Consider the following 27,403-nt stretch of genomic DNA (forward strand, 5'->3'; position numbering starts at 1 on the left):
AGACATGCAAGATATGGTGTCCCAACCTGGCCAACTAATTCCAGTTCAAATGCTTTTGAAATGGCCATGATCAAAATTACACTCTGTCATTGTCCCCTGGAGTGCAATGCAACCTCTGCCTCCCAGGTTCAAGTGATTCTCCTGCCTCAACCTTCCGAGTAGCTGGGATTATAGGCATGTGCCACCATGCCTGGCTAATTTGTGTGTGTGTGTGTGTGTGTGTGTGTGTGTATTTTTAGCAGAAATGGGGTTTCACTATGTTAGCCAGGCTGGTCTCGAACTCCTGGCCTCAGTTGATCCGCCCGCCTTGGCCTCCCAAAGTGCTGGGATTACAGGCGTGAGCCACTGCGCCCTGCCATGGATTCTGATTTTTAAAGAAATTTAGAAGATTTAAGTTTTATTTGTTTGTTTTTAATCTCTGGCATCACATGACTCATTGCAATAATATAATATAATATAATAATAATATATTAACCTGGCCTGGTTTCAATATTTAAAAACATTGACCTTTCTTATTGGCATTGTGTTGTAATTAATTAGTTAAAAAATCATCAGAAGATTTCACTTCCAGAGAAACAGAAAAGTGAATCTTAAAATTTAGACTTCTTAGCCAAGTGCGGTGACTCATGCCTGTAATCCCAACACTCTGAGAGGCTGAGGCGGGCGATCACCTGAGGTCAGGAGTTTGAGACTAGCCAGGCCAACATGGTGAAACCCTGTCCCTGCCAATAATACAAAAATTAGCCGGGCGTGGTGTCGCATGCCTGTAATCCAAGCTACTCCGTAGACTGAGGCCGGAGAATTGCTTGAACCTGGGAGGCAGAGGTTGCAGTGAGCTGAGAGAGCGCCACTGCACTCCAGCCTGGGCGACAGAGCGAGACTCCGTCTGGAAAAAAAAAAAATTGACTTATTTTTATGGACATTTAACTAAGTTGGTATTTTGGAGTAAATGGTTATTATTGTTTTCCTCATTGGAAATTGCATATGTGACTGGTGCTAGCTAACCGCTGGACTCCTTTTCTATTTCACTTATATATAAGACCACAAATGCTGCTGAGGCCTGTTTATTCATGGTACAGTTTCTACTATTTCTTACAATAATTTGGCTTACAAATTATGTTAGTTATTTGTGGCTTATGGAGATAAAAACAACACATATCTATACTATATGAACAGAAATATACTTAACAAAACCCCACAAATATCTATCTATAGTTATAGCTATATATAAACACTTTCCTACTTATTTAAGTAAATACATTTAAATGTACATAATATTCACTCTTCTTTGATATTACTATCATAATTTTGTACATTTTATTTACATTAACTTTTTTCTTACGTGCATCACGTCCCTTTAGAAACTGAATTTGTTTCATTTCATGATCTTTGTTACTACAAATGATCACAACTTGAAAAATGGGAGCTCCTTTAAGTTGACTGTTTTTCCTTTCAGCAGTGCCCCTGCCATTTAGAAAACAAATCACTCTTGTTTCCTGGCAACAACAAAATGTTACAGACCTATTCTGATTTTATTCTGCCCAATAACATGAAATTGACTATCCTCTAATGGTTTCTGGTTCTTTTTTTAAATAGAACAATATTAGAGACAAAAATCTGGTCACTAGGGATGTTTACAAGTGTTAAGTAGGGAAAGAGTACAGTTATTGCTGCTGCTTTGGGACTTCTCTTGGTAGTGACTGAGCTTAAAGAAAATACTTCTTTTATAAGTGTGTAAAATATTGTTCTTTCCAGTATAGCTTATCATATCGTTATCCCTTATTTTTCTTATTGTATGAGATTTCAGCAGTTACTAAGAGTTTCTTCCTCTACATTGATGCACTGTGTCACCCAGCAGCATAGTAGCCCACTTTCCTCCCACCTCCTCTCTCACTCTCTGTTTTCTGGGACAATGGTTCTCAGCCTAGTTTTCATACTGGAGCAGCTTGGGGAGCTTTAAAAATGTTGATATGGGTCCCACTATCATAGCTTCTGATTTAACCTTCCAAAAAGCAGAATATGGTGTCAGAATTTTGTAAAAGCTCCATAGGTGATACTAAGGTGCAGCCAAAGTAAAGAACCTCTGTTCTAGAAAAGTGTTGCAACCTGAATAAAACCAACCAGGCACACTCCCATGAAATTACACCACAGAGGTTCCAGGGATACCAGCTTGACATTATAAACAGAGAAATTAAATGAATGCTTATCTTTTGACTGCTTTGCTTCAGGAGTTTTGGGGATGGGGACTTGTTAAAGAGGAAAACACACCTGCCTGTTTTTCAATCTTCTTGAAAGACTCATGTGTACAGGTCGTTGACTTCTCCAGTTGCTCCACTAGCATTTCTGTCTTTCAGCCTCATCTTCCTCACTCTTTCCTAACCTTGCTCTAATTACTTCAAGATTTTAAAAGGCCTTGATTTCTTCGTCTTTGAGGTTAAGATAATGTCTGCATGTGACACACACTAAATCTAGTAAAATTCAACAACGTATTGTAAAGTTCGAAAAAAACCATAACAAGTTGGCAGTCAAGGGTCCTAGCTGCCTAAAATGATTTGAGAAGCTATAACAGAAGTCAAATCTGCTTCTCTGGCTATGAGATTCCAGAAGGTCAACTGCAATGTTAATCCACACTTTTCTTATCCTTTTTTTATCCTGTCTGTACACACTTTAGGGAGTGCTACATGTTTAAAGAAGTCTGAAGTATGACCTCCAGGATTAAACACTCCTCTGTCCCCACCCTCCGCTTCTCTCTCTCTCTTTCTTGGGGTTTTAGGCATCATAAAATTAATGAATTCATCTGATATAGGGAATTGATAGTTGATTATAATTATAGACCTTATTGACATATCTACCTCCACTTAAGTTACTTTTCCATGATGGAAGCCTGCATTCTTATAGTATGAAAAACAGAATGTCTGTTTTAGTAAGAGGACAAAGGCCTAAGACCTACTCTATTTCTGTGTAATCTATTAGTATTAGTTCTTCACTTAGTTCCCATACACACCCAAGTCTGGGAACCATTTTCTTAGGGCATCGAATAAGGAAGGGTAGTTGCTTCTCTAATGAGAGGGCCTTAACAGAAGATGGTGAATTATTCTTTGCTCAGAGGAGTTTAGCTGCCTTTTTCCCTCAATTCCTTCCCTCCTAAGAATATTATAGACAGAGTCTTCTGTTTTTGTGGGCTGCCATCTCAGAAGCTTTGTCTACTCTTGATATATTGCCTGGTTAGGATTTTAAGAAAATAATAGAAGACGCTTTCAAAAATATGGCGGTCTCATTTCCCTTTCTTAGGAGTCTCAAACTTTAATATGCAAATGAATCCCCTGGAAACCTTGTTAAAATGCAGATTCTGCTCCAGTAAATCTGGGTAGGACCTGAAATTCTGAAGATCTAACATGCTCTCAGATGATGCTGATGTTGCTACTCTGAGGAGCAAGGTACTAGCTTTGGTTCTCAGCTTTGGCAACATGTTAGAATATAGTAGGAATATTTTAAAAAATAATGATCCCTAGGTCCCACTCCTAGAGATTTTGATTTTTCTGACTTAATTGATACAGAATATGGCCTGGGCATCAAGAGTTTAAAAAACTCTCCAAGTGGCCGGGTGCAGTGGCTCACGCCTGTAATCCCAGCACTTTGCAAGGCCGAGGCGGGTGGATCATCTGAGGTCAGGAGTTTGAGACCAGCTTGGCCAACATGACGAAACCCCGTCTCTACTAAAAATACAAAAATTAGCTGGGTGTGGTGGCGAGCCTATAATCCTAGCTACTTGGGAGGCTAAGGTAGGAGAATGGATTGAACCTGGGAGGAGGGGGTTGCAGTGAGTTGAGATCGCGCCACTGCACTCCAGCCTGGGAGACAGACTGAGACTCCATCTCAAAAACAAACACTCTCCAAGTGACTTTCATGTGCAACAAAATTTGAAAATCCCTTGTCTTAGTCCACCATCAAAAGTTAACCAATACCACATTTTTTTGTTTTGTTTGTTTGTTTTGTAAAATGAATCTTTTATTCACTCCTCATGCTATAAAATACAGCGTGCTTAGATAGTTCAAAGCAGTGGTTTACAAATCTCTATCCTCACTGACCCTGGTGTGGAGAAACTTCCATCAGAAGTGGTAAAATAAGAAAAATAAGGATAAGAATTATATAGTGAATTTCATAAAGCTCAAATAATTCATTTCAAGGATTATTCTTTGAAATTGTCTTTCACACCTTTTTGATGTTAAAAATATCCTTTGTAAATTAAATTAAGGTAGTAACATATTATACCTGTTTATTTGCTTTTCTCATGCTCTTAATTTGGTAAATAAAGAGTTGCAAATCTTATGCTGATCTCCACATATTTTTGGAAATTTTGCTGGTTCATGAAATTTGAAAATCTGGGAGCCATGGGCATGATAAATCCATTAAAAATTAGAAAAAAATCTGATCTGTAAGTCTAGAAAAATATTGTTATAGAAATATAGTTTTTAATCTTTGATCCTCTAATCCCTGGGGCCAAGCAGTCCTTGAATTTTGTAAGCACTAGAGTTTATTGCTTTCTGTGTCAGTTCAGGTCCACTAAGAAGCAGATTCCAAGAAGGAATTAGACTTGCAAGAGATTTATTGAGGGAAACACCAAGAAACAAAAAGAGAGAGGAAGCAGGAATGGGCCAAGAGGGCCTTTGGACAGGGAGGCAGGTCTGACCCCTGTGGGAAGGAAGGACGGGTGGGTAGGGAGAGCCTCATCCAGTAGTGCAGCTCTGAGAAAGTCTCAGCCAGGCTGATGGGGAGCCCCAGAGCACAGACTGCCCATCAGAGAGGTCCCCTGTCAGGAAGGAATGGCCCAGCGCTATTCTCCCCACCGTGTTCTGTCATCAGTTTGGAACAGCCTAGGGAGGGTGGCCTTGGCAGGAATGCTGCAGGGCATCCGAAGGTGTAGCAGCTAGAAGTCAGCCAATGGCTCTCTTCATAGCAAGTTCTCTTCTGTAGGGTGATCTGTGTGTGCACTTCCATGGCTGCCACACTGGGACTTGCAATTCCACAGTGAAAATGTATCTTTTTTCTGTCGGATGATGTGAAAGAAAATCAGCCATATGGCAGGTCATTAATGTTTCTCTGTATATCTTGCTTTTGGTCTTGTCCCTGTTAACCAATGGCCATTTATCAATTATAATTCATCATTATGTCTGCTGGGCCCACAATTATCACCATAAAAAATGTAAAATCGCTGGTCACTGGATAAGTCGTGGAAGGTAGAACATCTGGCTTATGTAATGAATACATGTTTAATATTACCTTTTAAACCTGTAATGTTGGTAGGTTTTTTCACGTAGTAAAAATTCTATTTGTTAGTATTTCTTGTTATTATTTCTTATCTTATATTAAATAAGGCATTATTAAGCATAATTAACTTAGATTATCTTTTTCTTGGTTTGCAACAGTGTATTGTCTAGCATGACAGATGCAGTATTGGCTCGAGTGTATAAACAATCAGATTTGGACACCCTGGCTAAAGAAGCATCCATCCCAATTATCAATGGGCTGTCAGATTTATACCATCCTATCCAGATCCTGGCTGATTACCTCACGCTCCAGGTTGGTTTATTTATTTGTCTTACAAAAGAGAAAAATCAACAAATAATTCCTGACTTGCTCTAAGTGAAACCGTTTACTTAAATCATGGCATTGGTGTTTTATTTTCAAATACCAGCTTGACAAAGAATTATAGCTTATGTGTGCATTTTCTGGGGAAAACAGGGCATTGTTAAAAACAGACTCTAAGATCCTTCTGCACTCAACTCTATTCCCAAACTCTTTTAGCCCATATCTCATCTTCTGTTCTGTCAATCCCTTTGATTTTGGTGCCATATTTAACACAACGAATGAATAGAGAACACTGGAGCATACAAAATGGACAAGCCGTATGTGATTCTATAGACATCAGAGTCTGTGGCTTGGGAGTGAAGACTGGCGGAGTGTGCTTTGAATATTCAAAATGGTCAGTTACTAAGTCACTCTGGGAGAGGGGGCCACTTTCTATCATTTTAATAAACTAGTTGTTTAAAAGTAGGTTTAAGAATATGCAGAATTTATAGAATTGGAGCTCAAATTTAGCCATTCTAGTCCTCCCAAATTAGGAACTTGAATAACTTTGAAAGATTTCCCTTGTTTGGTTTGCCACAGCCAATCTACATGGTATTGCCTCTGGAAATCCTAACAGCCATGGTTTCTATGTCTATGGATGACTGAGGAGACAAGATAAACTGGATAGGCCCATCTTCTTCCACATTTGAATAAACTACACACATTTAAATGTGAGGTTAAGCTCAAAATAAAACACTTTGGACATGAGGATGAGATCCATGCAGAGAAGATGATATAATTATGTCAGATACCAAAGTGACTGTCTGGGGCTGTGGCTTTACATATACACCAGATAATTTAATGCTTCTCCCTGGGGCTTTATCATTCATTACTAGATTATAAATTCATTGAGGGAAAATGAGCTGTCCTGTTCATCATAATGTCCCCTGCAGGACCTCGTGTAATGCCTTCATATAGGAGATACTTAAAGTAGGAGCTGAATGAATAAATAGCAGCTTGTTAAGAGCATGGAATTGAAATCAGATGGATCTGGAATTAAATTCTAGCTTAGCTAACTAGTAGTTCTGTGATCTCCAAATTGCTTAGCCTTTCTCTTTTTTAATCTTTTTAAATATATAAAATATATAAAACCTACAGACACTTCAAGAAAATAAAACAAACATTCACGTGTTCACACAGTTTTGTCAATTTTTAACGTGATGGAGTAGTTACTTTATAATTCTTTGCTGTTTTTCAATAAAACATTACAGATGGAGTTGAAGCCCACCATGTGACTCTGCCTGATCTCATTTTCTTCCCTTCCACAAATATATTATTATCCTGATATTAGTATCTTTACACATATCTATAGCCATAAACAACCAACAGTATTATTATTATTTGAGACAGAGTCTCACTCTGTCACCCAGACTGGAGTACAGCAGCATGATCTTGGCTCACTGCAACCTCCGCCTCCCGGGTTCAAGCGATTCTCGTGCCTCAGCCTCCGTAGTAGCTGGGATTACAAGTGTGTGCCACGTCTGGCTAATTTTTGTATTTTTAGTAGACATGGGGTTTCACCACGTTGACCAGGCTGGTCTTGAACTTCTGACCTCTGGTGATCCACCCACCTCGGTCTCCCAAAGTGCTGGGATTACAGGCATGAGCCACCGCACCTGGCCAACTAACAGTGTTATTGAGCATCTTTGTCAACTTCATATAATGGGAACATGCTCTGAGCCACCATGCTACACTGTTCCAGGTATTCTGTATTTCCCCTTTCTCATACCAAAGAATTTCAGCTCCATAAAAGCAGTGATTTTTGTCTCTTTTGTTTATTGTTATATCTCCAGGGCCAAGGACAGTGTCTCAGTGTCTGGACATTAAAGGTGCTCATTTGTATCCAATGAATGAATACAACTAAGATTCAGATTTGAAATGTATGAAACTCTTAGTCTCTGTACAAGTTCATATGATGCCTTGGTTTAAGATATTAAGACATTTTACCATGTTTTTGTGATTGTACATTCATCTTATTGAATTGCTCTGTGTAATGCAAAAAAATTGGGAGTTCATTCCTTCTAACAAGGCACTAATATTGAGATTAAGACTATTTATTTTAACCTTAATAATTGCTACGCATAAGCGAATTTACTCCTGGATTTCATCTCCTTCATCCCTTGCCTTTTAGGAACACTATAGCTCTCTGAAAGGTCTTACCCTCAGCTGGATCGGGGATGGGAACAATATCCTGCACTCCATCATGATGAGCGCAGCGAAATTCGGGATGCACCTTCAGGCAGCTACTCCAAAGGTAGGGAAACTTTTTGCCTTGAAACTAACCCCTCTCTTAAATCATCCTCAGATGCAATTACCCAGTGACAAAAAAGCTCTCTTCCATTTAAGTATAGCACAGGTGAGGCCACAAAATTTAGGTTACGTTACTAGCCCTACTATTAAATGGCTATCTGGCCTCTTGAGAGTCCAATTTTCCATCTCTACAATAAGAGATAGTCTTGGCTGATGCCTTTTAACACTTGGCTGAGTCAGTGTTAAAAGCATGTCTGAATTGTCCCTTTGAATACCCTGCTGTAGGCCATTATGATGACTGGCATCATGCATTACCACCACAAAGGCTGAAGAACAATAAAATTCAGGCAGCATAGAATTCTCAACCCGTGGGAATGACACTGTCATTTTCCTAATACTGCAATTCGGTAGAAAAATGTAAATCCAATGTGAGGATCACAGTGATGGCATCTACATCAGCTTGGTATTTCAAAACTCAACTCTGGGGGCCTTTTGGCTTATAAAATTTGAGCCCCACATGGCTATGAAAATGACCCCTGCATACCTCCTACCTTGCTGCTAGCTCTCACAGCATGTGTGGAATACATGACTTCTTTCATAGGCCCAGTGTAACCCTTTTGATACACAAGAAACTGGCAATAATTGTTGCCTCTGAGGAGGGGAACTGGGAGGTTTGAGGATAGAGGTAGGAGGGAGACTTTATTTTCACCATACAGTCATGTATGGCTTCATAACAGGGATACGTTCTGAGAAATGGGTCCTTCGGTGAGTTTGTTGTTGTGGGAACATCATACAGTGTACTTACACAAATGTAGATGGTATATATTTTTATTTATATATATTCTTTCACATGGTAAAATAAATGTTCCAGCACCATTACTAAATATCAACCTTAGGCCAGGTTCCCCACAAGCACACCATCGTGGGGATTTGTGTACAGATGATTCATTAAGGAAGTACTCCCAAGGGAGATCCCTAAGGGATTAGAGGGAGCAGGACAGGGAAAGGGAAGAATCTAAGCAAGGATGCCATTTATAGTGACCAACCATCCTGATTTGCCCAAGATCAAGAGATTTCTGGGGACATGGGGTTTGGGGGGCTAAAATTGAGAGTCCGGGCAAACCAAGGTGATTTGGTCACCCTAGTACCATGTCATGCACAGTCCCACAGAAAGTAGCTTCAGTCTGATCTCACAGGTGAGCTCTGGAGTGTAAGTTATGCCCTAAAGTTATCCCAGCATTGGTCAAGGGCAGCAGAAGAGGTGGAGTGGTAAATCCCCTGGCACTTTTGATGGGAAAAGCAGCCTGGTAGCCAGAGAGCTGTCCCCTGAAGATGAACTGCAAGCACTAGGTGTTAAAAACACTGAAACTGGGGAGGAAGCAGAAGCCATGAAGAGGGATCTCCTGGGGGCCTCTGAGTAGAGCACCAGCATCATCTGCTGCATCCGGCCAAAACAAAACTAGACACCACCAAATGCTTTCACCAGGTGTTTTTATCTTGCTGTCTTGGATTTTTAGGGCTGCCGTAACAAATTACTACAAACTGCACGGCTTAAAACAGTAAAAATTTACTCTTTCACAGTTTTGGAGACTAGAAGTTTGAAATCAAGGTGTTGACAGGCCACACTCCCTCGGAAGCCTCTCAGGGAGGATCATTTTTTGCCTCTTCCTGCTTCTAGTAGCCCCAGGCGTTCCTTGGCTTATGGGTGCATCTCTCTAATCTCTGCTTCCATCACTTTACCTCTCTGTCTGTGTCTCTCTGTACAAATCTCCCTCTTCTTATAGGGACATCAACCATATTAAATTTAGGCCCACTTTTATCAAGTATGACCTCATCTTAACTAATTACATCTGGAAAGACTATTTCCACATAAGGTCACATTCTGAGGTTCTGGGTGGGCGTGAATTTTGAAGAACACTATTCAACCAAGTACACTTGCCATAGAAAAAATTTCCACTGCATGCAGTGGAAGTCATCCTATTATAGTAAATTTGCGGGACTCAGAGAGATGATCCTTACAACAGATAATTCTCCTCTTTTATTCAGCGTGAACTGAAATAAGGGTCAGATCCGATATGTGCTTAAGGTGGCTTTTATTCACTTTATGGGAAGGGTGAGTACACTCTCCATACAAAGCTAGTTTGAAGAAAGGCTCTGTATTAATGCAAACTCTTATTGCATTTGGTTCCCACAGATGAAACATACATTAACAATAATTGTTCGCTGGTATAAAGATCTTTTGGAAGGCTTCATTCTGTTGAAGAAATATATGGTTTAAACATTTTATTGTATGACAAAGATGTTTTATTAACATCAAAGGAAAAAATTCTAATATTACAGAGTAATTGCAGTATTGTTCTTATGCAGAAACTCATTTAAATGATAAAGAGTACTAAAACCTGGTTAAACCTTGGTGGGAGTAAGAGTTTTGCAAAGTCTCCTGGAAAGTCTGATAGTGCAAAAGTCGTTCCATCAATTTGTAAGTCTTCAGTTGTTAGCAGACCTGTTTCCTTTAAAGATAAAGCTAGGAGATTTATTGTAAAATTTAGAAACACTGAAACGTTTCCAAGGCCATGATTAATCTATTTTCCCGTTCTTTAACCAAGAATAACTTAAATGTTCAAGAAAAAATAATTTTGTCCATGATTGTAAAATTGCTCCATAAACTATCAATACTAATGATTTTAACATTGTTCTAAGTGAATACTTAGACTGAACTGGGTGTGTTAATCACCTTCTTTGTCTGGTTTTAAAATTTATGTAAAGGCTAGTGAGTGATTTAGTATTGAAAGCTGAGATGTGAGTAAAGAATTCCTCTCTGTATTCTAAGTCATGCCACAGTGCATGCAAGGTTGGGTGATTTTCTAATTTCCAACCCTCTCTGTTGGTTCTCTAAGTACTTATTGATTCCTTTTCTAAGAATTATTATACTTAGGGAGTATAAAACCTACTCTCCAAAGGGAAGGCTAAATTTTCTGGGTAGGAGGCACCTGGGGTAATATCCAAGTCTCTTCATTTATGTTTACCAGTATGGCTGTTCACAACATTAGTTGCTAAATTAGCTAGCCTTTATTAATTACTTTCCCCAAATCTCTATAAACAAGGCCCCAGAATTCATCGCTACATGAGGGTAGTAAAGCTGCTAAAATGTCCGCAGGCATCTTCATCAACCTCTGAGTAGTTTCTTCTTTCAAGAATGCTTTAATAGAAGAAGAAACTATGGTAGACGATCATGTGCAAATAAACACAATTTCACAAATAAACCTAGACATGCCTGTCACAGGTTGGGTTTCTTGGGAAGCAGACTCAGAGTTTAGCTCGCAGGACAGGCAGGATGCTTATTAGCATTTGCCCTTGAAATCAACAACTGTGGAAAGGAAGGGAAGGAAGCAGGAGTAAGAAGAGGGAGAAGCTGAGTTGCGATGCAGGCCCAACAATAGCCTTGGCTGATCTTATGGAAAGTTCTGTATCTGAGATGTCCGTTCAGCTGTCTGAAGTTGGGCATAGGGGGTCAGGTTTTCTTACCCTCCTGTCAATCAGACATTGAATGTGGGTTGCCCCGAAAGGGTGTGTGACCTTGGGTGAGGCTGCTCTCTGCAGCTGAGGCAGTGCCCAAAGGGGGCTGACAGCTGAAAGCCATCTTCTGGCAGCACTCCCAGCAGCTGGGGGAATAAGTCCTTTATTCATGATTATTCATGGAGGGGGATCTGGGGAGCATACCACAGCATTCACTATAATGCCTCAGTGAAAAGTGATAAAAGTCAACTCGTATTCAATGCTAAGAACTTGGGAAAATGAGAAGGATAGAGGAAGGTGAGGATAATGACTGTGTTTGAACTGACGAGACTTCCATATGGAGGGTCTTGGAGGTGAGGCTGGGCTAGAGTTTTGAGGAGCTGACACATTGTGATGAAGACACCCAGGAGGGGACAAGAGAGGAGGTGTTCAAGGGTGAAAGGCTGTGATGGCAGAAAAGGGCAAGATGTGTACAGGGATGACAATAAGATTGGCTTTCCTGCAGCAAGATGTTGAGAAGAATTAAAAGAGACAGTAGCAGGGGGTGGAGGTGGGGAGCCTTGATGCTCTTAATCAGTTTTGACTTAAGAAACAAGTAGTAAACATCAGAGGCTTCAGAGAAGACAGTTATTGCTGCTGTGTACAGAATAGGTTGGAGAGTGAGGGTAGAGGCAGGGAGGCTGCCTGTGGGAACCTGGGATAGCTTGGGGAGCTTTAGCTCTTCCCATGACGTCCCCTCACCCAGAGTAGGAGCTAGGCTGAGCAAGCGAGTCACCTAGAGTGCAAAATTTGTGCATGCATGGCCCTGAGAATGCGTGTTTCTTTAAAATTTTTTATAGCGCCTCCTAAAATGTTTTGCCCTAGGCACCTCGCTTGCCTCTCCGGTGTCTGACTCTGCCCTCACCAAACAATCCCAAACAAATATATAATCTTAGCAAAAACAATGTATTTGTTCTGTTAATGCCTTTCAAAACAAGCACCCTGCACTCAAAACGCTTGCTGGGGAATGCCAAAGAATGAGACGTGTGTAATGGGGGAGGGGGTATTGAGCTGGGATGGTCAGGGAAGGTTTTTCTGAGGAGGGGACATTTCAACTGAGACCTGAAAAAGTTACCCACATGGAGTGGGTGGAAGAAAGAATTTCAGACAAAAAAGGATAGCATGTGCAAAGACAGACAAACATGCTTTCATTTGTAGACTTCTGAATATAATCCTCTTAAGCCATTATGGAAACCGGAAGAGGTGTGTCCAAGAGTTAGAAAGCACCATGTCTTATGTTTGCCTTTATGATTAAAGAAGTTGGAGACAGTGAAAGATGGGGCAATTTGTTGTCTTTTTAAATTCCAAAAGGCACTATTGAGTTTGGAATTCTAGGTGTAAAAACCATATTTTACTGAACGTGGTAGGACCACATCTTGAGAAAGGGAAGGAGAGGAGATATTGAAAAGAAAATAATACATATGGAAGAAAACATGTATAATAAAATTACCTAAATAACAGTTAAATTCTTCCTCCTGTAGGGTTATGAGCCGGATCCTAGTGTAACCAAGTTGGCAGAGCAGTATGCCAAAGAGGTATGCTCTTTACATGTAAAGCTGTGATTGCGTTTTACTGTCCCATGAAGTTATCTAACCAGCGTGCTTATGTATCCTAGAATGGTACCAAGCTGTTGCTGACGAATGATCCATTGGAAGCAGCGCATGGAGGCAATGTATTAATTACAGACACTTGGATAAGCATGGGACAAGAAGAGGAGAAGAAAAAGCGGCTCCAGGCTTTCCAAGGTTACCAGGTTACAATGAAGGTACAAATTGATGCCTCTCTGAAGGTTCATTAATTCCATTCATAAAGGCCAGAACCATCTAATCACTCATTCACTTTAGGGGGAGCAGACTGTCCTTTCATTCCCTATAAAAATACTCACTGACTGTATCCCCTAGGGACTTCTCTCCTTCCAAAGATTAGCTGTGTCCTTTGGAAAAGCATTTTTGTGCTGGATGAAGCAATTTGAAACCCGGTCAGAAGAGAGGAGCAGGCTTTTCCCTTTCACAAGAATCGAGGCATTGCAGTGTTTTACTCTTTGTGTGTTTAAAGAAATTAGGTTACTTCTGATGCATGTAGTTTCTTGTGATTTCTCGCCTAAGAAAAGCCCCTTAACTATGCTCCTCAGACTAGTCCTTGCCTCTATTTTCCAAGGACCTCTAAATCCAGTTTGGTTTTGCTAACTCCCTCTAGGGCATTCCAGGGGACTCATCTGTTTGGCGGTCTTCCAGTAAGATCTGGAGCAGTGCTTCTCAGTCTTGAGCAGGTATCAGCATCCCCAGAGGAGCTGTTAATACACAGCTGGCTGGGTCCCACCCCCAGGGTTTCTGATTCAGTAGGTCAGGGTGAGACCTGAGAATCTGCATTTCTACCAAGTTCCCAGGTGATGCAATGCTGCTGCCTCCAGGGCCACACTTTGAGAAGCAATGTTCTGGAGAAATACCCTAAAAGCCAAGTGCACAGAGGTTTTGTCAGCAACGCAACAAATCTACTTTGGTGGAGAAAGGGATTAAGCAAGTACAATTAATATTATATTAATGAAGTAATACATAAATACAAGTTCTTTATTGTTACATATAAAATAGAAGTTTGAAAAATAAAAAGTAAAAATGTCTTTCTCCCATCTCTTTAACAGAGACTATTCCTAGAGGTAGCCACTGTTTAACAATTTGATGTGTCTCTTTGCAGACGTTTTCTGTGCATTCACATATATATGCCTCAATACACACATAACTATTGATTTTTCATAAATTTTAGACATTATTTATTATTTATTATTATTACTACTTTTTCCACTTAACAAATCTTAGATTTTCTTGCTCATTCATTTAAATATTTTTTATTTTTTTAATTGCTGCATAGAATTCCAAAGGATAAGTGGAACCATAATTAACTTAAAATGTTTCCTATTGATAAATTAGGCTATTTCTGAGAATGCTGATTACAAAACTGCTGCAGTGAACTTGCTTATACATATTTCTTTGTGCAAATATTACTGGAGAATAAGATCCTGAGAAGAATTTTGGGGTGAAGTGGTATATACTTTTTAAAATATCAGAGTGCTGCTAAATTGCTCACCCAAAGAAGATTAAAAATGTATGCTCCTGAAGCTGCATATTATAGTTATTTTTCCATACCCTCTCCATGTTTAGTTTTCATTTACATTTTTATTTTTTCTAAATCTGGAGGAAAAATGGCATCTCATCTTTTTTAAAATTTGCAGTTCCTTGATTAGTAATGAAGTTAAGCATCTTTTTATGTTTATTGGGCATTGCCCTTTTTTCTATAAATTGCTATTACATTTTTTGCCCATTTTCTATTTTTTCACCTTTTCTATTATTGTTTATAGGAGCTCTTTATATATTATGGCCAATCCCTTATCATACATGTGAAATATATTTTCATGGAGATATTTTAAATTACATAAATCACCTCATACTTACACTTGCTTGGCCAATCTTATATGTGTTTCTGGTGCTGGAACTGTAGGCTTGAAGAACAGTCATTTTATTGATGTATGGCATGTATAAATGTTATTTTTTTCCATGTAATTTTGCTGGTATTTTAGAAACTCTAAGTGTTCTGAACCTAGAGCTTGGGTGGGAGGTAAAACAAAATTTTAGTACAAAGGCAGTAATTTTGAGGTAAGAAAGTATGAAGGAATGTAGTTTTGAATCTGTATGTGAACAATAGAAATATATAGGGAAATGTAACTTTCAGGAATTAACTGTTGGAGAAAATTAAAACCGCTAGTACATTTGCATTAAGAATGAAAAATCGAATGCATAGTGCTTATAATCCTGTTTAATTCACCCCTACCTCAGTACTTTTATCCAAATTGTTTTAACTAGTGATGAAGTATGCTTCAAGTGCTAAAAATAATAATTTGGAGATAAGCTCCAAATATAATATTATCACACCAAAGCAACTTTTTAAATATAGTGGACTATAATTGGTGACTTTTGCTATCAGCCACATATTACGTTAGTAGAGTTATTTACTGAAATGCTCACTGTTCCACTAGATAGAATACCAGAAAACTGAGTTACTGGTGTAACTTGAAGTGATGCTCTCTTAAATTAAAAAAAAAAAAAAAAAAAAAAAAAAAAGACTTGCCAGGCAAGGTGGCTCACGCCTGTAATCCCAGCACTTTGAGAGGCCGAGGCAGGCGGATTGTTTGAGGTCAGGAGTCCGAAACCAGCCTGGCCAATATGGTGAAACCCTGTCTCTACTAAAAATACAAAAATTAACTGGGCATGGTGGTGCATGCCTGTAGTCCCAGCTACTCAGGAAGCTGAGGCAGGAGAATTGCTTGAGCTCTGAAGGCGGAGGTTGCAGTGAGCCGAGATCGCACCACTGCACTCCAGTCTGAGTGACAGAGCAAGAATCTGTCTCAAAAAAAAAAAAAAAAAAAAAAAAAAAACAAAGTACCACGTATATTTCTCCTGGGTGTCTTGAGATAAAACCACCGCTCTGCTCCTTTGTCTCTCCCTTTGCATTGATCTCTGACTGCAGGCCATGTGTGTTTTTAAATACTGAAGACAACAAATATGACTGCCACATATAATAGTCAAAATATGGTCTTATCCCCATCTCTTTAGACTGCTAAAGTTGCTGCCTCTGACTGGACATTTTTACACTGCTTGCCCAGAAAGCCAGAAGAAGTGGACGATGAAGTCTTTTATTCTCCACGATCACTAGTGTTCCCAGAGGCAGAAAACAGAAAGTGGACAATCATGGTAAGCAAGAAACAAGGAATGGAGGATAAGTTCTTTGTGTGGTTCCAACTTGGTCATTCATGCCTTTGGGGAAAGAATAAGCAAGTGAGATTATCCAACTACATTACTTGCTCATGTAACATCTATTTTTTTTCCAGAAACTTTATAATACATCATTAGTGCTTATTAGTATTTGTAGTGTATTTGCATGGAGTGAGATTAATCTCCTTTCAAATAAATCCATTTTAACCAAAATTCTTACCACCCTTGATCCGCCTGAGCACCAGCCACCATTGTTTGCCAACCATTGTTAAGTTGTATAATTCTTATTTTAGAATCTCTTTGTTCATGTTTAGAGAAGCCCCTAATTCAGTTCTTGTATAAACTGGGCATTCAAAACATCTTACTTTTTCCCTTCTCTTTTTCGTCATTCCATGCCTTACTTTATGACTGGGCTAGATACTTGTTTTGGTTCTTTGAGGCTAGATACTTGTTTTGGTTCTTTGAGTTTGGCCATAGGGATACATGTGTTTTTAGGTATAGAACATTTCCAAATTTCATGGCAAACTTATCTTAAAAATTAATGGTTCCTTTCAGATAAAGCCACTAGTTTCATCTTCATCACTGTCATTCTAGGAAATATTAACCATATGTCTGCTTTACAATATCCCAAATGTCACCTGCTCTGGAAAATAGTACTGACATGTCTAACTTAGCTCCACCATTTTTTAGCTTTTAGTGACTTAACTGGTCTCAATTACTGTATCAGCAAGGATCTTACTTGCAAATGGGAGTCCACTCTAGGTAGATACATGGAAAATAATGTATTAAGAGACATTAAGCTGCTCCCAGAATCTTTTGGGAAAGGAAGCGCAGTGAATAATTCTTGGACACCACATAGCCAGGGACAACACAGGCAGAAAAACTGCCCAATGACACTGTGGTTCTTCTGTAGCCAGAACACCAGTGACACAGCCTGGTGCCTAAGGCTCTTGAAACTAGATGTCAGATAGTCCATTACAGCCACCACAGCTGAAATAGATTTCTCTACCTGCATATATAGCAGAAGATCCAATCTCTCTGAAGACGGCTTCTACTGCATGTTGTTCACTTCTGCATCCAAGTCTGGAGTAGATGCAGCTGAGTGGGATGCCTGTACCCTAGCTGCAAGGGAGTTTGGGAAATGTAGTTTTTAGCTTTCAGCCTCTGGAGTAGAGAAAAGCAAGTTGGAAAGGACGAGCTGCTAACTATTTATCTAATCTATAAATTGGAATAGGGTTATTGTGAACATTAAAGTAATATTTGTAAAGCTTTTAGCATAGTACATAACACACAACGCATGGTAAATATTGTTATCATAATTATTACCCTCATTATCATCATCTTCACTATTGATCTGATATAGACCCTATAAAATAAGCAGGGGTTCAAGCTCAACTATGGCTGCTTGGCAGCCAACCATGACTCCCTTTTCAATGGAAGCTTGTATATTAGGCCTAAATTTGTCATATCTAATAACAGGGATGATTTTTTTCACTGCATCTTTCCAGCTTGCCACCTCAGGACACTAACTTTGGCCAAAATGTCAATTGCCTTGTTATCTAGGCCAGTACTTCTGAAGCCTTAATGTGCATTTAAATTACCTAGGGGGTCCTTTTAAGGTGCAGATTTGAATTCTGCAGGTCTAAGATGGGGCTTGAGATTTGGCACATCTATTTTTTTTTTGAGATGGAGTCTCGCTCTGTTGCTGGAGTACAATGGCGCGATCTCGGCTCACTGCAACCTCTCCCTCCCGGGTTCAAGCAATTCTCCTACCTCAGCCTCACGAGTAGCTGGGATTACAGGCAGGCGACACCATGCACAGCTAATTTTTATATTTTTAGTAGAGATGGGGTTTTCATCATGTTGCCCAGGCTGGTCTCGAACTCTTGACCTCAAATGATCCACCCACCTCAGCCTTGAAAAGTGCTGGGATTACAGGTGTGAGCCACCGTGCCAGCCCAGCACTTCTAATAAGGACCCAGTTAATGTAGGTGCCACTGTCCTGCAGACCACATTTTGAGTAACAAAGATCTAGATGACAAAGAAGAAAATGTGAGCTCTCCAACCACATACCTTAGGAAGAGACACAGCGAAACATTTTCCTTGAGCTCTGTTTTGCATCAGAAGACAATTGAAGTTACAAAGATAAATCAAGTAAATCCATCAAAGTAGATCCTTTGTAGAAATTCAGTAGGGAAAACAAAAAGGAAACTTTCTAAAACATCAATTATGGAGACTCTCTGAACTTCTGATTTTTTTAAAGAGCGTATTAAACAACATCTTTAAAATCAATTTACTTGAAAAATTAAATACGGAATGTATTCACATGGTTGAAATATTTACGGTGAAATCTTACATCCACCCATTTTTCCATCCATCTAGATCTTACCGCCATCTCCCCATTCCCCATGCCCCTGAGTTACGCACTATTATTAGAGGGAAATATTTTAAAGAAACCAAGAGACAGAATCATGTTAAAATGAAAGCAGAGAGTCTAAAGTAGAAAGAATGCTCATCTGGAAGTGATGAGACTTGACTTCTGTAACTGGCCTTAATACTAGTCGGCTGTGCCATCTTAGATAAGTATAAACTCTCTAGGTCCCAGTGTCCTCTCCTGTAAAATAAGCAGATTGAGCCATAGAGATGGCAAATGAATTTTAATTCTTAGATCCCTAATCTCATCACCAGGCTACAGAAATTCTGCTGAGAAGGATTTTGAGCCTGCCTGTGGTGTGAGACAGAAAGAGTGGCATAACTGATTAGCGTGCCTTACACAGACACTAGAAAGGAGGTGGTGAGGCATGTGTTGTGCTCTTTATGTCTCTGAGCTAGATGATTTGGAGGTCCCTTTGAATTCAGTTTATTTCAGCAGCCATACAATGAGCATCTACTCCGTGCCAGGTCCTCTGCCAGGCATTGGAGATTGAAAAAAAGAGAATAGTATGCAGCCACCACATAGCCTGTACACTTCATAGAAGCATAAACATCTTCAAGTGGGATGAGATCTTAGAGATTATCCATGTTAAATTCCTATTTTATAGGCAAATAAATTATTATTATTTTATTTTTATTTATTTATTTTTTGAGACGGAGTCTCGCTCTCGCTCTTAAATTACGTAGGGAGTCTTGTTAAGGTGCAGATTTGAATTCTGCAGGTCTAAGATGGGGCTGGAGTACAATGGCACAATCTCGGCTCACTGCAACCTCCGCCTCCCGGGTTCAAGTGATTCTCCTGCCTCAGCCTCCCGAGTAGCTGGGATTACAGGTGCCCGCCACTGCGCCTGGCTAATTTTTGTATTTTTAGTAGAGACAGGGTTTCGCCATCTTGGCCAGGCTGGTCTCGAACTCCTGACCTCAGGTGATCCACCTGCCTCGGCCTCCCAAATTGCTGGGATTAGAGGTGTGAGCCACCGCAGCCGGCCGCAAATTAATTATTCTTATACAGCTTATTTAGAATGGCTTTTAGGTTCAGCACTGCTGTGATACATTTTTCTAAGATGTTCTAATACTTGTCTTCCTCCAGACTAGCCTATCCAATACAGTAGCCAGTAGGCATATGTGGCTTTTTAAATTTAAATCTAAACTAATTAAAATTTTACAAAATCGAAGATTCAGGCTGGGCATGGTGGCTCATGCCTGTAATCCCAGCACGTTGGGAGGTTGAAACAGGGGGATTACTTGAGGTCAGGAGTTTGAGACCAGCCTAGCCAACATGGTAAAACTCTATCTCTACTAAAAATACAAAAATATTAGCCAGGCATGGTGGCGCACGTCTGTAATCCCAGCTACTCAGGAGGCTGAGGCAGGAGAATTGCTTGAACCTGGGAGGCAGAGGTTGCAGTGAGCCAAGATTGTGCCATGGCACTCCAGCCTGGGCAACAGAGCAAGACTCCATCTCAAAACAAAGAAAAAAAAAAGAAGATTCAGTTCCTCAGTTCCTCAGTTATACCAACCAAGTTGTTGAAGGTACAGCACAGACATCGAACACTTCCATCACTGCTGAGAGCTCTATTGGACAGCACTACTCCAGGGAATAATTTTCACACATACAACTTGATTTAAAATCAGGATTAAATAAGAAAGGAAAGCCACAATGTGGCCCTCTAGTTCTGAAATGCCTGTAATGACTGATGTAAGGTATATAACTGAAATAGGATGAAGGGCTTTTTCTTTAATGGTGTAGCATTTTTTAAAGCTGAAGTGTCCTCTTTCAGTGCTCAGAGTAGCTTTTTAAGGCCTCCATGCTAAGAGATTTCCAGTAGTGCTGTTCAGAACGCTTCACTAATTGCATCATTCTCTTCATGGTGCACAGGTCTTTGGATCCCTTTGTTTAAAAACAAAAATCACCCATTTCCTCCCCATGAAGCTTGCTTTTGTATTTTTAAGTGATTAATAAGGCAGTAGGACTCACAAAAAGTGGACAGATGTTTTTCCTCTGCCTACAAATTTTACACTGGAGCTAAAATAACTTAAAGGGATCCTGAAAAAAAGAAAAAAAGCTGACACTTCAAAGCACTGTTATCCACATATGACTCTTAAGTCCAAAACACCATTGCAAATGTAACTCACAGTATTTTATAGTCATTTACTTCTCCCCAGGTTAGAGTTGCCCGATAAAATACAGGACACCCAGTTAAATTTGAATTTTAGATAAATAATGAATAATTTTTAGTATAAGTATGTCTCATGTACTATTTAGAACATACAGTAAAAAATGTATTTGTTGTTATCTTAAATTCTTATTTAACTGCTTGTCTATCTGTGTTTATTTAACTGAATCTGACAATCCTAATCCAAGTTGAATTTGTAAGTTTTTATTTGGAAATAAGGTTGACACAATCCATAGACAATTAAAAACAAAGCAAAAATGAGAGGGGCTCCCAGGAACCCATTAAAAAGTTTACAGTGTCTTTCACCTGCTAGACATTCTTATGCCAGTTCCTTCTTGTCATTCAGACATCACCTTAAATGTTACTGTTGAGCAAGATCTTCCCATGCCACCCACTCTTAAGTGGTTCCCAAGGCTCCTTTATCTCCTTTTCACATTTTATTTTCTAATGGCACTACTTGATATTTTTGTATTTTTTTGTCTGTTTGTTGCCTGTCCCCTCACTATAATGAAAACTTCTTTATGAAAGCAGTAATCCTGTCTGTAACATTCTTTATTATACCTAGAAGTGTGCCTGACACATACTTTAAATATGGACTCATACATTTTTGCAGCTTAAAGGCAATATAGGGAATTGGTTTTAGAACGTAAGTTTTGGAAATCAGGTTAAAATTCTGGCTCTCTCTGTGATCTTGGGCTCCTAATCAACTTAGGCAAATACCTTAACTTCACTAAGACTAGTTTACTCATATGAAAAATGAGGATAAAAAAACAGAACCAACCTCTTAAGGTTATGAGGATTCAATGAGATCAGAGTCATGTGAGCATTGTAGTCAGGACCCAGGGACAGGTAGGTGCGGATCCACCTCTCACCACCACCACTCAGGAAAATTCCTACATCTCAGTTTCTCGATCTGTATTTTACATCTCTTACCATTTCATACAGTAGGAAAGGATATTACATGTTATGATGCACATACAGCACTCAGCACAGGGCCTGGCATGTGATAACTTTGATAAGTATATTCAGTTAACACCTTTGAAATACAAGACCTGCACTTTTGATATAGGCTAGGAACATGTGTACGGTATGGTTGAAGTGTAAGAAAAAGTACCTGAGAGACCACAAAACTACCTTTTAAGAGTAGAGTCATCCAGATTCGCCCATGTTGTCACAAATGACAGGATTTCCTTTTTTAAGGCTGAATACTATTCCATTGGATATATACACCACATTTTCTCTATCCATTCATCCATTGATGGACACTTAGGTTGATTCCGTATCTTAGCTATTGTAAATAATGCTGCAGTGAACATGGAAGTGCAGATATCCCTGCACCAGATTGGTTTCAGTTCCTTTGGATATATACTAGGAAATGGGACTGCTGGATCATATGGGAGTTCTAGTTTTAGTTTTTGAGGAACCTCCATACCACTTTTTATGAAGGCTGTACTAATTTAGATTCCCACCAACAATGCACAGGAGATCCTCCCTCTCTGCATTCTTGTCAACACTTATCTTTCATTTTTGTAAAAATAAAAGCCACTCTCATAGGTGTGTGGTGATATCTCATTGTGGTTTAATTTGCATTTCCCTAACGATTAGTGATACTCAGCATTTTTTCATGAACTTGATGATTTGTATATCTTCTTTGGAAAAATGTCTGTTCAGGTCCTTTGCCCATTTTTTAATCAGGTTATTTTGTTTTCTTTCTCTTTAGTTGTTTGAGTTCCTTATATATTTTGGATATTAATCCCTTAACAGATGTATGGTTTGCAAATATTTTCTCCCATTCTGTGGATTGTCTCTTCACTTTATTTATTGTTTCTTTTGCTGTGCAGTAGCTTTTTAGTTTGATGCAATTTGATTTGTCTATGTCTGTTTCTGTTGCTTGTGTTTTCAGGGTCATATGTGAACAATTACCAGACCGATGTCGTGGAGCTTGATATGGTTTGGCTGTGTCTCCACCCAAATCTCATATTGAATTGTAGCTCCCATAATTCCCACGTGTTGTGGAAGGGATTGGTGGGAGATAATTGAATCATAGGGGCAGTTTCCCCCATACTGTTCTCGCGGTACTGGATAAGTCTCATGAGATCTGATGGTTTTATAAGGGAAAAGCCCTGTTGCTTGGCTCCCATTCTCTCTCTTGCCTGCCACCATGTGAGATATGCCTTTTGCCTTTTGCAATGATTGTGAGGCCTCTCCAGCCATTGGAACTGTGAGTCCATTAAACCTCTTTTTCTTTATAAATTTCCTAGTCTCGTGTATGTCTTTATCAGTAGCGTGAAAACAGAGTAAGACAGAACTTTTTCCCTATGTTTTCTTTTAGTAGTGTTATAGCTTCAGAGCTTATATTTAAGTCTTCAATCCATTTTGAGTTGATTTTTTAATATGGTGTGAGACAAGAGTCCAATTTTATTTTTCTGCATGTGGATATCTAGTTTTCTAAATACCATTTGCTGAGGAGACTGTCCTTTCCCCATTATGTGCTCTTGGCACCTCTGTCAAAAAGCAATTGACCATAAATGCATGGGTTCATTTCTGGGCTTTCCTTACTGTTTTGTTGGTTAATGTGTCTGTTTTTATGACAGTACCACGTTGTTTTTATTAAAATATATTTATAATATGTTTTAAAATCAAGGAGTGTGATGCTGCCAGCTTTCTTCCTTTTGTTCAAGATCACTTTGTCTATGTGGGGTCTTTGTGGTTCCCTACAAACTTAAGGATTGTATTTTTGATTTATGTGAAAAATGACATTGAAATTTTGATAGGGGTTGCATTGAATCTGTAGATCACTTTGGGTAGTGTGGACATTTTTACAACATTAATTCTTTCAATCCATGAACATGGGATATCATTCCATTTATTTGTGTCTTCTTTATTTTCTTTCATCAGTGTTTTATAGTTTTCAGTAAACAGGTCTTTCACCTTCTTGATAAAATTTATACATAAGTAATTTTTTGTTGCTATTACAAATGTGATTATTTTCTTAATTTTCTTTTCAGATAGTTGATTATTAGTATATTAGAAATGCTACTGATTTCTGTATGTTGATTTCATTTTCTGTAATTTTACTGAATTCCATTATCAGTTCTAACAGTTTTTTGGTGGACATTATGCTAAGTAAAATAACCCAGGCACAGAAAGACAAATACTACATGATCTCACTTATATGTGGACTCTAAAAAAGTTGAACTTATAGAAGTAGAGAGTAGAATGATGATTACCAGAGGCTAGGGGATGGTAAGGAAGGCAATGGGGAGTTGTTGATCAAAGGGTACAGAGTTTCAAGTAGACAGGGAGAATAGGTTTTGAGAACTATTACACAGCAGAGTGATTGTTATAGTCAATAATAATATATATTTCAAAATAACTTAGAGAAGAAATGTCAAATGTCTCTCCATAAAAAAGATAGGTAAGTAAGGTGATGGATATGTTCATTAGCTTGATTTAATCATTGTACATTGTATACATATATCAAAACATCACATTGTACTCCATAAATATATACAATTATAATTTATCAATCAAAAAAATAATAATTTTTAAAAAGAATAGAGTCGGAGAAAACCTGGGTTCCAACCCAGTTCTGCACTATCTGTCATCTCAAGGATTGATTTCCTCAACTATGAATTATAATAATAAAAGCTACCTTAGAATTTTGTTGTATTAAATGAGGTAATGAGTGAGCATTTCCCTCTAGCTCACCAAAGCTCCTGGCACAGTGCTTGAAAAATATTTCTTGGCTAATACATGAAATGGTACTTAGTATTCTATCTAATACCTAGTAGGCACTCAGCTAACATTCACCATTGTTTCTGATATTATTATTGTCATTCTTGTGGAAGTTGAGAAGAGTAAAAGTGAAAATTACCATTTGTGGTTGACAGACCAAGGGGAAGCTGTATACTCTTGGCTATAGAGATAATACTCTTTCAGGAATACCCAGCTTCAGACAGCAGACATTGCTCAGATCACTCTACATCTGATTCATCCTAAACTTCTCTAGGTTGTGAGTGATCAAACCATAGTATAAACACAAGGATCTGGGATAGGAGGGATTATATTTCTCTAAAACTAGCCAATAACTAGGTTTACTTATGACTGGAAAATTCAATCACGGCTATCACTGTAGCATCTCATTTCAACTCTGTGACCCACTAGTCCTGGAGTGAGTCCTAATTATGCAGTGTTTGTGTATCTATTTGGGTCAGTCTGATCTCTGTTGACCTTCATTTATCCCCTCCTCCAATAAATAAATAAATATTAGTTCAGAACTGTTCTCTTACCGTTTTCTTGAGAAAATGCATTTTAACTGTAGCCCTGCAAAGCTGAAACCTAATTCACCTTCTCTAGGTCCCTAAGCAGACTGTCGCTAATGTTTATCCATTTCTTTCTTTCTTTGTTGTGTCATCAGGCTGTCATGGTGTCCCTGCTGACAGATTACTCACCTCAGCTCCAGAAGCCTAAATTTTGATGTTGTGTTGCTCGTCAAGAAAGAAGCAATGTTCTTCAGTAACAGAATGAGTTGGTTTGTGGGGAAAGGAGAAGAGAATCTAAAAAATAAACAAAACCCTAACACATGGTATGGGTGAACTGTATGATACTGCTTTGCCATTGTGAAACTTTCCCAAAGCCTTTAAGTGCTGATGCACTGTAATACACACTTAACTTTGCTTAAACTCTCTAATTCACAATTTCTGAGTTACATTTAGGTATCATATTAATTATCATATACATTTACTTCAACATAAAATACTGTGTTCATAATGTATAATGTCTAAGCCATTAAATGTAATCTATGCTTATTACCTGAATAAATTATCACCCACGCTAATTTATAAGTAAACATTTACCAGGCAGTGAGCTACTGGTAAATCTGTGGGCTGTGTTCCTGTCCCCCAGGACCAACTAGAAAGCCAAATGATTCATCTTACAGATGTGGTACAATTTTCAGGCCAATGAGGTAGACAGGCATTCATTTATGGAGGCAAATAACAAAATTCTTAAAATATAGCTATTACTGTTCCCAAACTCTGAAGTTTTTTTCCAATAACTTGTGAGAATGTGGTAGTGGGGAGTCCTTCAAGAGCATGCATCTCTTCTCTGTAATGATACAAGCCATAAGAAGCTTTTGTTAGCAAGTGGTAAAACCATGGATACCTAGAGTAGCATTTTCTTCGGTTCAAATTCTCTAGCAAGAGCAATTTAATTTTTTTCGTGTCTGTGTTTATCATGCATCTACTCACACCATATGCTGAATATTTCCATAAATCTACTACTTGCAACATTTTAGCCAATGTTTTTCCTCTAATTTTTCTTTGGGATAATAAAAATTTATATTATTGAATTATTATAATGTAATTATAACTAGATTTCTCTTGTGGGTGACCAACATTTGTATTGCTGAATGATCATGACATAATTTGAATTTTTTAGTTAAAATGTTAAATAACATAAGTGAAGTTTTTTTTAAAATTATACATTTTACAGAACACAAAATAATGTAATTTCCTTTACATTCTACATTTACTATTAGAAAAATGTTTCCAGGCTGGTTGACTGATATTCTTCAGCACACATGTCTGACTTAAATGAGTAAGCAAGGAATTACAAATTAGATTTGCAATGAAGATGCAATAAAACATTTTTTTTTTGTGGGAGAAAGAGGCTCATAATGTTACAGAAAAAACAAATCAAATTTTCCAGTAAATGTTAAAGGTGACTTTCATGTCCGTGGTTATTTATTGGAAGCACTTAGAAAGAGAGTGGAGTTCAGTGGAATATCTTTCAGCAGAGAGTATAACAATGATTTAACCAGAAGGTGTCATATAGATTGTGGAAGGCTCACCCTCAAATTGCCTACATAGAGAGAAGTGTCCTTCCACTTACCAAATGATCTCCCATAGTAACGAGGTCCCATCTCATTCCTGGTTATTCTTTGAATTAAATGGATAGCATAGTCTTCTTCCCTCAATTGGAAAGAACTTGTAATAATTTTCTTGCCAAAATATAGTCATTTTTTCCTCAAAAAGCCCTATAGCTTTCTTTATTGTGTACATACAATTTAACCTCATTCTCAGCCCAATTCTGTAGGAATGTCACTGAGACTTGGCTACTTGGCAGACATCTTGAAAATTAACAAAATATACCTGTCACTTTAAGGAAAGCAGTTGGCATTATTTCTTTTGTTGTTGTTGTTGTTGTTGTTTTGAGACGGAGTCTCGCTGTGTCACCCAGGCTGGAGTGCAGTGGCGCGATCTCGGCTCACTGCAAGCTCCGCCTCCTGGGTTCATGCCTTTCGCCTGCCTCAGCCTCCCGAGTAGCTGGGACTGCAGGCGCCCGCCACCGCACCTGGCTAATTTTTTGTATTTTTAGTAGAGATGGGGTTTCACCGTGTTAGCCAGGATGGTCTTGATCTCCTGACTTCGTGACCCACCTCAGTTGAAATGTCAGAGCCCCCTTGGTCCAGTGCCAAAATTCCATAGCAAGTCTTCTCATGTGATAAAGATGAGTGAGGACTACATATGAAGAAAGTATTCAGAACACATTCCTTTTGAGCCTTTTCGTCTTGGAAGCTCTCATTGATGTCTT

At 38.8% G+C, this 27,403-nt stretch overlaps 1 protein-coding gene across 1 annotated transcript in view; it reads left to right on the forward strand.

Annotated features, from left to right (window-relative positions):
- The window catches only part of OTC (ornithine carbamoyltransferase), a 68,805-nt gene extending 43,222 nt beyond the window's left edge, over positions 1 to 25,583 (forward strand). Inside the window, exons 5-10 of the mRNA XM_010375440.1 lie at positions 5,427 to 5,580; positions 7,760 to 7,882; positions 12,915 to 12,968; positions 13,049 to 13,198; positions 16,038 to 16,175; positions 25,227 to 25,583. Of these exons, the coding sequence (XP_010373742.1) occupies positions 5,427 to 5,580; positions 7,760 to 7,882; positions 12,915 to 12,968; positions 13,049 to 13,198; positions 16,038 to 16,175; positions 25,227 to 25,286 (679 nt within the window). The 3' untranslated portion in view covers positions 25,287 to 25,583. The remainder of the gene's footprint in view (positions 1 to 5,426; positions 5,581 to 7,759; positions 7,883 to 12,914; positions 12,969 to 13,048; positions 13,199 to 16,037; positions 16,176 to 25,226) is intronic.
- Positions 25,584 to 27,403: the final 1,820 nt, after the last annotated feature.

Source organism: Rhinopithecus roxellana, chromosome 7, assembly GCF_007565055.1.
Source record: "Rhinopithecus roxellana isolate Shanxi Qingling chromosome 7, ASM756505v1, whole genome shotgun sequence".
In the NCBI taxonomy this organism is placed as follows: Eukaryota; Metazoa; Chordata; class Mammalia; order Primates; family Cercopithecidae; genus Rhinopithecus; species Rhinopithecus roxellana.